The sequence below is a fragment of the Dama dama genome, chromosome 8 (genome assembly GCF_033118175.1).
Source record: "Dama dama isolate Ldn47 chromosome 8, ASM3311817v1, whole genome shotgun sequence".
NCBI lineage: Eukaryota > Metazoa > Chordata > Mammalia > Artiodactyla > Cervidae > Dama > Dama dama.
The window spans coordinates 44,006,327-44,024,068 of NC_083688.1; the positions used below are offsets into that span (position 1 = coordinate 44,006,327).

Here is a 17,742-nt window from a genome sequence, read left to right on the forward strand (position 1 = left end):
AAGACCTCCTGTTTTAGAGTCTTATATTTGCGAATAGTGGTAGATGTTACGTTTTCTCTTTATTGATTATTTGTTGTGTAAGGGATTGTATTTTTACATGCTGTTTTATGTGTGTTTTTTTAGCCTCTTGTGGAAGCAGCAATCCCTAACCTACACAGCCCGCCGACCACGAGCACTTCCGCCCTCAACAGCCTGGTGGTCTCTTGCGCATCTGCTGTTGGTGTGAGAGTGGCCGCTACGTATGAAGCTGGGGCCTTGTCTCTCAAGAAAGTTATGAACTTTTACAGTGCAGCCCCTTGTGAGCCTGGAGCTCTGGCAGGCAGCAGTTCCATAGGCCCAGAAGGTCTGAAAGATAGCAGAGAAGAACAGGTCAAACAGGAGTCAATGCAAGGAAAGAAGAGTTCAAGTCTTGTGGATATCAGAGAAGAAGAGTCTGAGGGAGGCAGCCGAAGACTCTCTCTCCCTGGCTTGTTGTCACAAGGTGAGGGAACAACTAGCTTTTGTGAGCTTACTTCTGGTGAATCCAAGATGCTCCTGACATCACATATTGTGTTATAATAAATTTGCTTTCTTAATTACTAAAGTTAGCATATTCAAATATCAAAATTTATTTCATTAATTAATTTTTTAAAGTTGCATATTACTGTGCTTTAGAAATAATTTTGGACCCTCACTTTTTCATGATACATGCTTCTGCTTATGAACCTTGTATAAGCTAGTGGCACACTCAGCAGAAAAGGTTGTAATTCTTAGCCAGTGATGATCACTTTCTTTGTGACCCACAACTTAATGATCAAGTGACTGAGTCTGTACTTAGTGACACTTGATGATTTTCTTCAAAACAGTCTGTCACCAGATTGGTGTACAAGATTTGCACTGTGTTATAACAGCCTTTGGTATAATTTGCTGCTGCTACTGCTGCTAAGTCACTTCAGTCATGTCCGACTCTGTGCGACCCCATAGATGGCAGCCCACCAGGCTCCCCCATCCATGGAATTCTCTAGGCAAGAACACTGGAGTGGGTGGCCATTTCCTTTTCCAGTGCATGAAAGTGAAAAGTGAAAGTGAAGTCACTCAGTTGTGTCCGACTCTTCGTAACCCCATGACTGCAGCCCACCAGGCTCCTCCGTCCATGGGATTTTCCAGGCAAGAGTACTGGAGTGGGGTGCTAGTGCCTTCTCCTTTAGAACACTGTAAAAGATGTCAGCATTCTTTTTTAAAAGATGAAGTTCTCTATAAAATAAAGTTAGCAGGCAAAATACAAAAGCTTTTTAGTATTTCTCATTCATAACCATTTTCTTAGTTAGAAACTTTAACACTTTATGTCTAAAGTAAATCTTTTGTTACAATATTTATAGCATGCTTGAACTTAAGACCTTCATTTGGAAAAGCTTTACTTTTAATTTTGCTTTGACATGGAAGAAATATTTCTTAGCCTTAGTGTAGTCCTTTGTTAAGCTTGTTCTTTAGAATACCAGTTACATAAGATGTCACATAGCCATTCTACATAAAAAATGTACCGAAAAGAATTTTGTGGCCAAATGCTTGGAAGTGGGGTAGGACTAAACAACTTTAAACATGGCTTTTAATTGCAGGACTTGTCCGTACCTTTAGCATGCTAATAAGTGTGTGTGTGAATCTCCACAGGGGCGGGAAGAAAGAATGTAGTAGGCAGTATTTACCAAACTCACTAAATCCCCAGTTTTGCAGCGAACCTATAGAATATGCTTCACAAATATCATGTTAGTATATTTTCTTGAAAATCAACAGTTTATTAAAACGGTACCTTTCTTCTCACCTGTCTGTTCCCTCATGATATTTCTGGTTTGTTTTCAGTCTCGCCCAGACTCCTGAGGAAAGCGGCACGGGTGAAAACTCGAACGGTGGTTCTGACCCCGACATACAGTGGAGAAGCAGATGCGCTCCTGCCTTCTCTGAGAACAGAGGTGTGGACCTGGGGGAAGGGGAAGGAAGGACAGCTGGGGCATGGTGATGTTCTGCCCAGGTGAGTGCTGCCAGTGTTTACTGTTAGGCATTAGTTTAAACAAATAACTTCTCTCCCTTGAAGGTCTCCAGATCTCCACTTCCTCCTGGAGGAAATCTGGTCCCTTCTAGCTCTAGATTGTTATACACCATTAACTCTGATAAAAAACCAAAACAAACACCACCTGCTCCCCCCAATCATTCTTAGTTTTGAATTTGTTCCTAACAATAAAGGACTGAAGTATCCATGGTATATTTTTCCATCTCTTCTTTGATGTTTATTCATGTTAGAATGCAGAAAGGGGTGTTCGGGATAAGATTACATGTCACTGGAACATGTGAATGGTTCACGTTTTTAACTTATAAAAAAGAACCAACAGTTTTCTTAACCTGAAAGAGGTCTATCTGCTGCTGCCAAAATAACTATAACCACTGTATTAAACCATGTCTATTCATGTATATCATGGAAAAACTGTTTTAAGAGAAATTCTTTTGATATTAGCAATAAATATTTATAAAAGTGTGTAAATAGAATGATTATCTAAAACAGTTAATATAAATGTCTCTTTTCTCCTTAGCAGAGTGAAAGCACCTAATTCATTAAAAAGTATACTCTCTGCCATATGAATCATTTAGTTGTTTTATGATTCTTAATAGATTCTGAATTATGGTGGTGAATTAGTGATTAATAGACAAAGATTAAATTGAAACCATTTAAAATTACTTATATTTAGGAGTAGATTGAATATAAATCCAGTATTTTTATTTTAATTTTTTTTGGAAATATTTACTTTTACTTGAAAGCATTTATAATTTGAGAAAGTCCATGATTCTTGCTGAGAATACTTCTTACTCTGAGATTGTGTGTATGTGTGTATGTTTTTTTTTAAGGCTTCAACCATTGTGTGTAAAATGTCTGGATGGTAAAGAAGTAATCCATCTGGAGGCAGGTGGTTACCATTCTCTTGCACTTACTGCAAAATCCCAGGTAGGAGGCAAACTATTAAAAGCTGATCTTGATTTCATGAAAGACCAGCATGATGAGATTAGACTATCATTTGTTGAGAATCTTACCCGCTGTATGTCAGGCAACAATCCTATATCTCATTTGATCTTTTTAGTGTTTTACATTGCATTGTATTATTTCCATTTTATAGGTGAGGAAAGGGAGGTCTAGAGAAATTGTGTAACTTGGCTAAAGTCACATGTGTGACTGTAGAGTTTGGATTCAACACTGGTCTGCTTGACAGAGAAGCTTTTTATAATGTGCTCTTATGGAAAAATAGAACTCAGAGTTTTCTAAGGTATTGGTAAACTTTTATTTCTTGACGAAGAAAATACTTATTTAAGACAGTAAGAAAACAGAAGGCATTTCTCTCTTAAAATTGTGAGACCTGAAAGTGACCTCCAGAATCATTTAAAACCATGCCCACATACACAAATCCTTCTGAGAAAGGTAGATTTTTAAACTTAACTCTTAAATGTATTCATATAATGATTCTTTATCTTGCTATAAAAAGTCAGTAAAAGATCCTAAACACTTTAAATGTTTTAAATATGACATAATAGTCTCACCAAAAAGCCATTATAGCTCATATAAATAAATATAAATATTAGCAAAGAAAAGGATAATTTGTTATTAATGTGATGAATCATCAAAAAGCCTTAAAAATAAGAAAATAGAAAGTTGGTAAGTTACAAAATAAACGTAAAAATTGCGAGCTTTCTTAAATACATAAAGTAAAGCAGAAAGCATGCTTAAGGAAAAAAAAAGCTGTTCACAATTACAACAAAAGTGTTAAGGAAATAGGAACATTGTTAATAAGAAAAGTGTAGAGCCCACATAACACAAATTCAAGAACTCTTCTAAGTTAGAAAATAGTAAAGAGGGAAAAATTTTATTTTTAGATGAGAAGACTGAACATTGCAAAAATGCCATTTCTTCTAGATCATTAAATTAGTGGAGTGTAAATTCAGTACTATCCCCAGAATATTCCAATATAATATTTACAGCTTAATAAAATGATTCCCAAAATTATTCTAGGAGAAGAAACAAAGGCGGTGAGCCACAAAAATTCTGAAAAAGAAAGCATTAGCCTTATAAAACATATTACAAAACTACAAACAGATTATTGTAACAGAAATACACTATAGACTAGAAATAGCCACAAGTATATATAAGAATTTAGTCTGTGATAAAAAGTAGGCATTTCAGCATTCTGAATCAGCCATAGGTGTACATGTGTTTGGCAGCAATCGACACAATTCTGTAAAGCAGTTATCCTTCAATTAAAAAATAAATGTAAAAAATTTTAAAAAGTAGGCATTTCAGATCAGGTGGAGAAACAAGACAATGTTCAATAAATACTGTTGGAAGCACTGGCTTCTTATCTGCAGAAGAAAATTAAGAAAACTTTACATATTCTAATTCTGGATGGAGTAAAGATCTAGATGTTAAAAAATAAAACTTTACATGTGTAAGAACAAATTTAGGTGATTTATTTTTTCAGTAATCTTAGGAATAGAAAAAGATATGACATCAAAACCAGAAATTAGAAAGTAAAGATACATATGTTTGTCTACAATAATAATTCAACAGTCCCACACAGCAAAAACCTAAACACAAACCAAAAAACCCCACAAACAAATTTAAGATGCATATGGGGAAAAACATTGTAACACATATGACCTGATCCATAAAGAAAAATTGTTTAAGAGCATTAATATTGCATTCACTGAAGAAAAAATAGAAGTAACCAGCAACAAAAGATGGTCAGCTACTCAGTGAGTAAATTTAAATTAAAACAAAATTTTCTCACCCATCAGATTAGCAGGGATTGCATTTAATGCTAAGTGTTGGTGAGGATGTGGGGAAAGGTGCACACATTGCTGGTGGGAATGTAAGTTGGACTTTGCTGGTAGACAGCTTGTTGGTGTATAGCAGAAATCAGAATGTGTGTGTTCACTGACGGCAAGTTCTTTGCTTAGGGATTTATCCTAAGGAAATAGATACGTTATATTTATATATATATAAAGAATTTTAATGAATTTTTACCTTAAGTAATTGGAAAGAAATTATTAATAAATATACTTACCTCATTAGGTAATTGATTAAACAACACCCACAGTGGAGTTTCACATAGTTACAAATGATACCGTAGCTCTATACTTATTGACCTAGAAAGATGTCAGTGCACAGAGCATTACATAAAAAGCATCAGGTCACAAAGCAGCATTGATAGTAGAGTCCCACTTTACACTTTGCATTTTGTATATTCATTATACATAGTAGATAATACAATTTCTGGAATTATATATGTGTATGTTCCTAAAACAAGGTAAGAGTTGTCTCTGAGTGGGTGGTTCATTAGTTGTTTTCACTTTCTTTTTGTTGCTTTGTACTGTCACAGTCTTGTACGGTGGTTATGAATTGCTTTTATAATCAGAATAAACAAAATCATTTGCGTTAAGCATAGTTACTGTAATCTGGTTGTTTTTTTTGTCTTTAGTAGAGCATAGGTGCTTTGTGCTTCTCCTGCAGTGATTCTTCATAAATGAAAAGCTTTCTAGTCGTTCCATAGGAACGACTTTATTCTGTGGACAGGAGTTGTGTCCACAGAATAAAGAATTGTGATTCCTTTTTCCATCATGGTACTTAGCTTTATTTTTAAAAATCACTTTCTTTATAAGAGGCAGTAAAGGATAGTTCCTGGGATTAAATCCTAGAAAATTTGTGACCTCTCTGGGCCAATTCCCTTATATGTTAAAAAAAAAAAAGATTGTGTGATAGTGAAACATTAATTAATACACAGAAAGTATATTAAGAACAGTGCCTGGCAGGTAATAAACTCCTGAGAAATGTTAGTTAAAATGAATTTTCTAAAGAGTTGAAAGACTAGGATAAGTAATTTGTGTGTAACTGTTGGTATATATGTGTTATTATAAAAGTTCAGAATTGGCATGCAAAAATCAGTGTCACATCTCTTACCTACTTTCCTGTGGTTTTCTAATAGGTTTACTCATGGGGGAGCAACACCTTTGGTCAACTTGGGCATTCTGATTTTCCAACAACAGTTCCCCGTCTTGCAAAGGTACTTTTGTAACCTTGATGACTTTTATAGCAACTTATTCCAGAATTCTAAGTTATAACACTTTATATTTCTCCAATTCTTGTTTTATAAAATTAGGAGAATTGTATGCTTGTAACCTGTTTGTTATCACATACATTAAAATTTTTTGAAAACTGAAGCTGCTTGTTTTCAGGCAAAATGTTCCCATTTTTGATGTGTTAGTTTGTTTTAATATTTCTTTTTTTCTTAACTTCACTAAGTATTCATAGTTCTGGTTTTTTTTTTTTTTTTTTAAGTAAAAATGAACAGGTTATTTTAAAGCAAATATTTCTTAAACTGTGAGGTTAACTTCTAAGCTTTATACTACCACATAATGCCTACTCTGACTTCTCACCTAAGTTTGACTTTTTTTTAAGTGTAACTTTTACATAATACTATTTGATAGTTTGTTTTGTTTTTACGTACACAGTAGTAAAACCTTTTTGTAACCCTTTTTGTTTTCTATAGGGAAGCTAAAAGTATAATTTCTTTACTGCTATATGAATTGGTTTTAGTTTATGTAATGGGTGCAGTTTTAGAGGACTGTTTCTCAACCTTTTTTTTCTGTCACAACATTCTGCAGAAATGCAAAATTCATCAGTAGTATTGACTCCTCATATAAGATCTGTTTGTTTTGGGAGTGGATGTGTTGTGGGCAGAGTAGGCATGATGATAGCCCAGTAGCCTAAGAGAATGGGATATGGGGCTCATGTGTTCGTAGTTTGAATCCTCTCCATCCTGATGCATGCTCTCTGCCCTGAGAGTATTAGAGACTAGAACAGGATGTTTACTTCAGTTTCAGGAACATGATTCAAAATATAAGCTACAGTTAATACATGTTCCAGTGATTCATGTATTCAGTGTACACTGTGCATCCATCACTACATAAGACCTTTACCTGTTGCCTTTCCTTCCAGTGAACTAATTTTACTGGGAAGGAAAGACTTAAATGAAACATTACAGAACAGTTGTTATTTCTAGCTCCAATCTTAAATATTTTTAGCATAAAATGTTTTAGTGGTAAGCTATTCAGTTTTGAATAGCACATCCTGTTGAGTTGGACATGACTTGGCAACTGAACAACAAATTCAATTTCTGATATTTTATTACAAATAAAAATATGGTAAATCATTGTTTCTTGTTTTCTGTTCATTTGAATAAATTAGAACATTCTTATATTCCTACTAAGAAAAGTTTTATAATCCAGCATGGAGATGCTGGAAATACAATTTTTATTTAACATTTTAGAGTCGGACAAGAGAGAATAGAGTTTGTTATAAGGTTCTAGTTTCATTACTCTTTACCTATACCTCTGAAAATATAGCATCGTGATTTTGGCCTTTATTTGGGGGGAGGTTTTATTTTGGTTTTTTATTTGAGAAAATTATTTTGAAGTCATTTTAATTAATGTGTGAATTAAAATCAAGTCAGAGTGAGACCTGAATTAGTTTTGATTAGAAACTAGGAAGATGACTCTTTCCTCCTGCAAAAATTTTAATTCATTCTTTGGAAAACTAGCAGGAAGTCAGTTTTATAGATAACCTGAATTTGAGAAGATAATGTCATGCCTGAAGAGGATAACTGTAAAGTAGTGGAGATGTGCGTGATAGTCAGTCACACACTGTCACCTAATCGCCCAGAATGTGAACCAGATCTAGACACGTAATCTCAAGATTAGACAGTTTTTGCTTTATTGCTCCACGAGTCACGGCTGAAGCTGGGCCTGCAGGACTGCTGCTGGGGCAGTAGTTCTCACAGCAGGACCCTTCCTTCAGGCGAAACCTTGTGCTGGATCCCCTACCTAAAACAGATAACTGTGGGGCTGTCTTAGTTGAAGGATGGAGGTGGGTGGGGATAGAACCCAGGCAGCTGCCTTTCCATGGTGGCTCCTGAATCACTACCTGGAATCCCGGAAACCTGAAGCCGTTGGTTTAGGGCAGTGATTCTCAGACTTTTGCGTGTATCAGAAACTCCTGGAGCGCTTGTCGAAGCTGACCACCCAGTCCCTCCACTCAATGGCTCTGGGCCTGAGTTTGCATTTCTCACATGTTCCTAGATGATTGTTGCTGCTGCTGCAAAAGCTTCTTGTTGAGCACCATTGGTCTAGGGGATCCCTGTAGATGGGCTTTTAAGGGGTTCTGCCTATTGCAGCATCCAGGGACGCAGTGAAGTCATATGAGAGAGTTAGTGAGTTCCAAGTCAGAAAGCAGTTTTAGCACCCATGGGTTTAGTTGGCCAGAATGGAATTTAGCCTAGTTAGGTTTTCTTTTTACCTTGATTTTTGTGTACATAGCAGAATATGAATGGACAAAGGTGTGTCCTAGCTGTCAGAATAGGACTCTACAAGTTTCTGGGTCTTTGATTGTAGTACAAGCTAAGTCCTATGACAGCTTCCAAAAAGAACAATTAAAATATCAAATGTATGGTTTTTTTCTTTTTGAATTCCAATTTTTCAGTTTTTTATAGAACAATCCAGTTCTACATTTACTGGTTGAACAGGGTTCCTTTTCACTGCTGCATCTGTTCTTCAGTTGATTGGGTACGTTTCTGGGTACATTTCTGGGTAAGTCTTGCCCTCTGAGATGTGACTAACTTTTATTCCACTTGTTCAGGTAACCTAACATTCTAGTTATTGTGGACTTGGAGTTGCATCTGATTCCTTCATCTCAGACAGACATGTCTTCCTGTCATTGCAGGTGAACAGTGAAAATGGAGTCTGGAGTGTGGCTGCAGGCCAGGATTATTCCCTGTTTTTAGTGGATACCGAAGACTTCCAGCCTGGGTTATGTTACAGTGGCCGGCAGGACCCAACAGAAGGTGACAGCCTTCCAGAGAATCACAGTGGTACTAAGATGCCAGTCCTTCTCTCCTGTAGTAAGGTGAACAGGAATTAGATCCTAAGGCCCACATCCTGTAACACATGAGAAATCTTTTGTTTCTGTTGCTGTTTGTATGTATGCCTAATACTTAGTGTCCCTGACTAATGTATTTAAAACTGCAAACCACTTCCCATCCCCCTTCACTCCTCATCTCCTTTTCCTGCTTTATTTCTCTCTACATTGCATATCATCATCTCACCCTCTATAGAGTTTACTTATTTTGTTTACTGTCTGTCCTCCTTAACTGTAAAATTCATTACAGTAGGGATTTTAAGCTCTCTCATTTACAGCTGTATCCTCTTTTATAAATACCTTTCATAAATATTTGTTGAAGTAAATACTTTTATAAATAATTGTTGATATAACACCCTCACATAGGAATATTAAAAGTACTTATTTCACAGCAAAGTTTTCTGACTGTGTTTATGGAGTCCTCAGAAATGAATCAGAATAGAAGTTGAATAATGAATTTTTAACTGTTAGTAGAAAGTGAAAATTGCAGGGGCCTGAGGTGGGCTCATGGCAGACCTGACAGGCCACCAACAGTGCTGTTTCCCATCTCTTACCATCGTCTCTTAGCTTTTTCTTTTGTTTACTACTGTTAGCTTATTTTTCCTTTGTTGATCTGAATTTATCTGCTTTCCTACTACTTACCTCTTTTTCTTAAACTTAATACCATTGGTCTGTTTCTGGTTTTCTTTTTCCTCACAACATTGCAAGGAAATTAACCTTCAAAGCTTGTGCATTCTGGGTTTTTTATTCTTACTGAATAATATATCCTATGGACTTTTTTTTTTTTTAACCCTTTGTTTTTCTGGCTAAATATGTAATTGTGGCTATATATAAGGGCAAGATCTTTCTTGCTAAAGGTAACACTGGCCAAGATTTGACTCTTGACCTGTATATAGCCTGTTATTCCAGACATACTAATTGACTCTTTGTAGTTCTTGGCCCTGACTCCACATTCCTCATTAAAGATTCCACAGTCCAGGTAAAGGATGAAATGGGCTGATGAAATTGGTGAGGCTCAATCTGTGTCTTTAGTTATCATGGGCTCTTAATAGTGTATTGAGCCTGCAACTTGGTTGCCTAGTTTAATAGGGATATGTGACAAAGACATCAAATGTTTTTGTTCAGTGCTATCATGAATAAATGACAAAGTCCACTTTTAAAGAAAATCTATTTCTATTGTACTTTAAAAATATAACTCCTAGATCCTTGGTATTTTGACATACAGCATAGAGATGGTCTCTGCTCTCATCTGTTTCATGTGAAAAGAAGTCCTGAGACATGTGTTTGTATCATTTGGATCTTTGTATATTTAGAGTATTAGTGGTTCTAACTATGTGTAAAGTGAAATAAAAGGTATTGTGGCAATAAATAATACTACAGATGTTTATAGTTATATATATATTGTGTTATAACTATATAACAACAGTATACTGGTAAACCAGCCCTAAACATCAAAGTAAACTCAAAAGTTCTGATTTGTAATGTTTTCCAGTTTTGTGGGTTTTTTTTTTTTGTAAATTTCAGTATTGCCACTTTCAAACTACTAATGATTTAATAACCAACTTGCTGCAGAATTCCTACGTAGTTAGCTGTTGGCTCTCACCAGCTGTTATGAACCAACTTCAGTGCCCAAATTACTGCTAGTAAATTAGATTTTATCTTTAATCTCTTTCTTCTCCTGTTTTAGCTTGGGTATATAAGCAGAGTGACAGCCGGAAAAGACAGTTATCTAGCCTTGGTGGACAAAAACATTATGGGATATATTGCCAGTCTCCATGAGTTGGCTACTACTGAAAGACGCTTCTATTCAAAACTAAGTGATATCAAGTCCCAGATTCTCAGGCCTCTTCTTGGTTTAGGTAAGTAGAACTTCCCCCTCCACTCTTCCAGCCAGTCAGTTATCAGGAGTCTTGTTTTACCTCTTTTTCCTATATCACAAATAAAGAAAACTTTTTGTTTGAGTTGTACTCTGCTCCTTTCTTTCCAGTCTCTTTTTGTGCCCAAGTGGTCAACAGCTTACAAGCCATTTCGTCTTTGCTGATAGCCCAGCTTCCCTATCCTGGCACCCCTAGAGCTCCTGTTACTTGTGGAAGTAGAAACATGGAGCTTTCATAAGACCCGTGGCAGAGAAGCAGAGCAACTGTGGAACAGTTGATCCTAGGAGTCAGACTTCTAAACAACACTTCTAGCCGCATTAGTTCTAAGATACCAAAAAAGTGTAAAGTGGAAGTGTTAGTCACTCAGTCATGTCCAACTCTTTGAGGCCCCCTTGGACTATAACCCACCGGGCTCCTCTCTCCATGGAATTCTACAGGCAAGAATACTGGAATGGGTTGCCATTCACTTCTCCAGGGGATCTTCTGGTCCCAGAGGTCAAACCCGGGTCTCTAGCATTGAAGGCAGATTCTTTACCATCTAGGCCACCAGGCAAGCCCCAAGATAGCTTATATACTACTCCAAATTTTCATTTTCTTTGCTCTGCTTCTTAGAATTTTATCAAGTAGAACTTCATTTGAATTTACAAGTAGTATCTCAAAGTGTGAATAACTGTAAGAGTGTTAAGGATCTTACCCCCAACATTAGCAGAAATTGATTAAATCTTATCCCTTAGCTGTAATCAGTGACAACAGGGATTGAAGGTAAGGAGATAATATGGAGAAAATAGATTACAGTGGTCCTCAATGGGGTCCTGCTGTCTAGAAATACAATACTGGGGTCTCCAGGAGGTTATAAAGGAATACAGAATGGAGATGGGCGGGTGGGCTATTAAAGATTAACTTCCCCTAGTCAAAAGCTTTTGTAGGTTTGACCCTACTCTCAGAAAATGGAAAGGACCTTTTTTCTCTTTCATTCACCTGAACTCCTTGACCCCCTGTGAGGCCACAGAATTCAGACCAGTACTCTACTACTTAAATTGTGCTCTATTCATGCATCATTTTTCCACATTAGGGTGACATTGGCTTGTGTAGGTCAGTCCATTGTTTTTAATGGGAAAATATCTATTTTTCAAACAACTAACTTACAGTCTTTCTGAATTCAGTCTCTACATAAGCTGGAGACAGTCAGCATTTGTTTTTGTTTTTAACATGTTTTGCTTTTTTAAATGTTGTAGAGTTCCCGTTCTATAAGTTCTCCTCCAATGGGTGGGCCTAGTACTTTGGCAAGAGATAGGAAGCAGTCCAAGCTGGAAGCTTCCTGGATTGCTCTGAAAGGAAAGTGAAACCTGTCTGTTTCCTATTCTGAGTCCTGATTTCTATATTGGTTTCATGTGGTCTGCTTATCAGCCTCACTGCTTAGAGAGAAGTCCTGCAAATTGGGTGTTTTGGACTGGGAAAAAGTAGTAGTCTCCTGATGTGCTTTATAAAGTTAAGAGTAACCAAGGCAGTCTAAGTCAATCTTAGACTATCTTGGTCAAAGGCAACCTTTTTGGAATCTTTTTCTTTCCATGGAAAGGCAGGGCATATCCAGGGGGCAAGCAGAACTGAAGTCAGTGTAAAAGTGGGAAATGTTGACAGAGGTATTGCTATAGAAGTGAATTTAATTCCTGGCTGTTACTAACCAGTTGTATAAAGGTAGATATTTCACTTCCTTTCCCTTGGCCTTAGAAGACTTGGCTTCAAGATGAGAGTTGGATTACCACAGTGGTTATCAAATATTGGCTGGTCTTCAGAATTACCTGGAAAGCGCTCTAAAAAAAAATATCCATCTTGGTGTCTAAACTCTGGTCCGCTGAGTCAGAATCTGTAGGGGTTCCATGAATGTGTTTTTAACAAGTTCTTGAAATGACTGGACACTAATCTCTGCATTTTAAGCACTGTGATTATTTGGTTCCATAGTTGAGAGTCCATTTCAACATGTTAAGAATTTTTAGTAAAGGAAAATTCATAATCTTGATCATAAGAAAGTATTTATATAATGAGTCTTTAGGTTATGTTATCATCATCATCGTTTTGTTCCAGAAAATCTGGGCACTGCAAATACAGTCCAGCTGTTGCAGGAAGTGGCAAGCCGATTCAGCAAGCTGTGTTACCTCATTGGTCAGCATGGAACCTCACTGAGCAGCTTCCTTCAGGGGGTAAAGGAAGCCAGGAGTTTGGTCATCCTGAAGCATGCAAGTCTCTTCTTGGATAGTTATACAGAGCAAGTATCCAGTCCGTGTCATGTTCAGTCTCTGCAGGGTTATTCTGCCAAGGAGAACAGCTCCTTAATCAGAAGAGACTAGATTAGGGAGAGTTCTATAAGGTAATAGAAATTGCAAAGCAGTGCTTTAATCTTAAGACAACTATATAGCTCCACATCACTACAATTTTAGTTTGCTCTAAGAGGGGAAATTTTTTAAAAAAAATAATGCATTCTCAAATTTCCTTCTGCATTCTAGCAGAATGATAGCAGTATTCTTAATTTACAAAATGTACTATAATAAAGATGGCTCTTTAGAGAACAATTTTGTACTTAAATAAATTATACTAAAATTTGAAGAAATAAGTAAACACTATTTTAAGATCAACTAATGATTGTAAATATGGAGCTCTTCCAATGCCTGCTTTTCACTGTTGTGTAAAGGAGGGTTTAAAAATAAAGATCTTTTTTGTAATAAAACCTAGGATAGTGATCCAAGGTTCTTTTCATGTTTTTCAAGTAAAATATCCCAACTGTATTTGAAATATTCAGTATTTCTCACTTTTTCTTTTGCATTTTGCATTTTCATTTTGGCATTGTGATGTGAGGCATAATTTAAGTGTTACTTTAATGTGTATTAGGTTATGCTATTGATCTGAAGTATTGATTTTAAAGTCACTCATAATCCTACTATCAGAAACAGCCATTGTTAATAGTGTATTTCTTTACAGACTTAGGCATAAATGTGCAGATGGATGTATGTGATTTTAGTTCTAAACAAAACTGAATATATTTGAAGCTGTTGGCTGTTGCCTGGGAGGAAATACCCTTGCTAGTCTTCTAACTCATCTTCTTTCAGATATAAAAAGTAGCATAATTTGATATGAATTTACTTTTTTAAACTAGATTTTTGTATATGTGAAGGTTTCAGCTTTTACTGGTATTAATTTTTCTTTTTTGACTTGTATAAATCTTATGTGTATTTCTCTTTTTCTGCTGTAATACTTCAGGACTTATGCTTGGACATGCTTTTATTTTGATTCCTTGGGTTTTTTAAATGTATTCATATAGACTGGGCAGGTAAAAAAACTTGATTTGTATATGAATTTTAAGAATTATTTTTAATTGTGGTAAAATACACATAACATAAAATTTACCATTGTAACTATTTTTAAGTGTTCAGTACCTTGGGGTGTTTTTAGTAGGAATTTGCCTTCTTTGTCAGAGTCAGTTGATTTTATTTGCCAGCCAAGAGGTGTGGAAGAAATGTATGTGGTGCGAAGCAGTATGTCACGACTTCCTCTTTAACTATAGATCAGTACTTTACCAACAGTTTCTAACACTTTTTCGCTTAAGCTCTTTTAAGCATATATTCTTACCTTCCTTATTGTTTATTTCTGAAGACTTAATTGGAAAACTTAAAGTGAAGATTAGAATTTTTTTAAAATCCAACAACTTAAATCGTATTTTCTCACATTTGTTAAATTACCAAAGTAAAACTTACCAAATAAATTCTAGCATCTTCTGCATAGCTTAAAGTACTTTTAAAAAAAATTCCTATTAACATCTTTACTAAAATGGCCTTTTACTCCTGACTGTTGTGATGATCACATAACGTGCCCCACGTAGTTCATGATTGTTAACATCACAAAGTTCTGAAGTGAAACTCACTCATTAGATACCAAGAGGTGTTTATTACAGATGCTTGTTCAAAACTCTGAAGAGCAGATTTACTTTTACACTAATATCTGTGTGTTTTCTTTTTTGCTCAAGGTATTGCACATCTATTACAAATTTCCTGGTTATGGGAGGATTCCAGCTTCTTGCTAAACCTGCCATGTAAGCAAATACATAGTTTCCAGGTATTCTAACAACCAAAGAACATGTTTTATAGCAGTCTGTGTTTTTGAGTGCCTAGGAAAAGCTAGTATTTCAGAGTCAAGTTCACAATAACATAAGTGAAAGCCTCTTGCTAGAGCCTGGATGGGTAGAAAGCAATTAATGAACTCTGGGTGACTCTGAGCTATGGCAGCAGATGTTAAATTTGGATTTGGGCAGCCTTTCCGAAGTGGTGGCTCATGAATCCCATGGTTTTACATAGTTAAAGGCAGTAATAACTTCTTTTTTAACTTCTGTTTACAAGATGAGAATTTTAAGATATTCACTTAAAAAGAACCATTTGTGAATCTCTAGATCATAACTAGTTGGGTCCACAGGCAGGTTAGTGAACCTGCCCACATTTTCCTCACTCAGCTGGCTTATCACTTAGACACTCACCTCAGACTAGCATGGTAGTTTGATCTTCATGAAGTTTTTTTTTTTAATATTGTAGTAAAATATGCATAATATTTATCATTTGAACCATTCCTAAGGGTACAGTTTTGTGGCATCAGGTACATTCACATGTTGTATAAGCCACTATCTATACACAAAACTTTTTATCATCCCCAACAAAAATTCTGTGCCCATTAAAAATGACTTCCCCTCCTCCACCAGCCCCTGGTAACCTCTATTCTATTTCCTGTCTCTCTGAATTTCACTGCTCTAGGTACCTCACATAAGTGGAATCATACAGTAGTTGTCTTTCTATGTCTGACTTATCTCCCTAAGCCTGATGTTTTCAAAGTCCATCCATGTGATACCATATATCAAAATTTCATCTCATTGTGTATCTGAATAATACTCCATTTTAGGAATATATCACATTTTGATTGTCTATTCATCTGTTGACAGGCACTTCCATTGTTTCTACCTTTAATATATTTTTTGGGTAACAAGTGCAAACCTAGCCATATAATGAAAGAGCAATATTGCATTATTGGATTAAAAACTCCCAAGAGAAAATATGCTAAACAGAGTAGTTCAGGTTTTCTGAGAGCATACTAGGGCTCCTTTTGGGAAAATTTATAGGCAAGTACTTCAGTGAGTCCAGAAAAATAATAGGGTTCACAAGAGTTGGAATATTCCTGGTCTAGTACTGGGCATCCAGGAGAAATGTGGGCAGAGGGAGTATGTGTTCACCATGTACCACCTCCATCTCTCAGGAGCTGGTCAAAGCAGAATACTTCTGTAGGGTTAAACGAGTTCCCCCAGCAGAACATGGAGGAGTAAGTAGGACCACCCAACAAGCCAGATATAAACAAAAATCTGGGCCATGTTCCCTGAGCACACTCTCCAAGATCTCTTAATTACATTATACAGCAGTCCACTTTGTGACATTGAACTTACAGGTTCCTGGAAATTATTACATATTTCTCCATCTTTCCAAGATAATATTTTATAATTTCTGAGTTAAGCATCTCTTTGTTCCATAGTTCTCTAAGGGATTATAAAATTACTCATTTTTGTTTTATAGTCTTGTGTGACATTGTTTTGTTTTTGAAGCATTCTAGCTAAGAGTTACAGTATCGTGCTTACAAAGCAGTGAGGGCAGTACTTGGCACATAATTATTGTTCATTAAGTGGCAGATAATGATTATTATTCTGTTCCACCGACTCATGAACTATACAGTCAATGCAGTTCTCCAGGCCAGAATACTGGAGTGGGTAGCCTTTCCCTTCTCTGGGGGGATCTTCCCAACCCAGGGATCAAACCCAAGTCTCCTGCTTTGCAGGCAGATTCTTACCAGCTGAGCCACAAAAGAAGAACCCTTTTACTTTTTTACAGATCTTTTAAGTGTTTTAGTGTGGTGTGGATAATCTCAGTGGGTTACCGATCAGCCTTAAAATTCGCAGTAAAGTTTTAATCATGAACTTATATATGTATGTGCTCAGTTGCTCAGTCGTGTCCAACTCTTTGTGGCCCCATGGGCTGTAACCCACCAGGCTCCTCTGTCCATGGGATTTTCCAGGCAAGACTACTAGAGCGGGTTGCCATTTCCTATTCCAGGGGATCTTCCCGATCCAGAGATCAAACCCCCATCTTTTGAGTCTACTGTATTGGCAGGAGGATTTTTTATCACTAGTGCCACTTGGGAAGCCTAAACTTAGAAGCCCAGCTGGTAAAGAATTTGCCTGCAATGCAGAAGACCTGGGTTTGATCCCTGGGTTGGGAAGATCCCTTGGAGAAGGGAAAGGCTACCCACTCCAGTATTCTGGCCTGGAGAATTCCAAGGACTGTATAGTCCATGAAGTCACAAAGAGTCAGACACAACTGAGCGACTTTCACTTCACTTCACTTCATAATTGAATGTAAAAAGTGAATATTGGTTTCAGTTTGAAATGTTTTTTCAATGATCTCAGTGGTTTTAAACCCCGCACATATAATTTGCTTTACTGTTCGCTGTTAATTGCAGTACTGGCATCTATACCTTTTAATATGCCTTTGTAGTAAGCTCTTATTAGATGATCACAAATTGAAAAAAAAGAAATTAGCAGTATTTAGTAGTCCATGCCAATTTTGTTAGAGCAAAGAACTTTGTTTTTCTTCCAGTATTTATGTTTAGCACAAGTGATTAGAACAGTTGGTTTTGCCATTTATTGTTGTGACTTCCTACTTGGAAATTAACAGGTAACTGTGTCAGCTTGTCTCCAATTATTCCCTATAACTGTGGGATGTATGATTCATTTCCTAGAACTTTAGGCACAAGTCAGTGATTCACCGTATCTATTACAGTGTTACTGTTCCTACCATTTACTAC

At 36.4% G+C, this 17,742-nt stretch overlaps 1 protein-coding gene across 4 annotated transcripts in view; it reads left to right on the forward strand.

Annotated features, from left to right (window-relative positions):
- ALS2 (alsin Rho guanine nucleotide exchange factor ALS2) overlaps nt 1–17,742 on the forward strand; it is a 58,827-nt gene that overhangs the window by 19,630 nt on the left and 21,455 nt on the right. For 3 of the 4 annotated variants that reach the window (XR_009693878.1, XM_061149001.1, XM_061149003.1), the window contains exons 5-12: nt 124–481; nt 1,837–2,005; nt 2,875–2,971; nt 5,997–6,074; nt 8,789–8,971; nt 10,671–10,842; nt 12,943–13,123; nt 14,876–14,941. Coding sequence is in view for 3 of the 4 variants with exons in the window: in XM_061149001.1 (XP_061004984.1) it covers nt 124–481; nt 1,837–2,005; nt 2,875–2,971; nt 5,997–6,074; nt 8,789–8,971; nt 10,671–10,842; nt 12,943–13,123; nt 14,876–14,941 (1,304 nt within the window). In the remaining variant the exon portion in view is untranslated. Of the gene's footprint in view, nt 1–123; nt 482–1,836; nt 2,006–2,874; nt 2,972–5,996; nt 6,075–8,788; nt 8,972–10,670; nt 10,843–12,942; nt 13,124–14,875; nt 14,965–17,742 lie in introns of all 4 variants that reach the window. The other variant, XM_061149004.1, reaches the window with a different exon arrangement.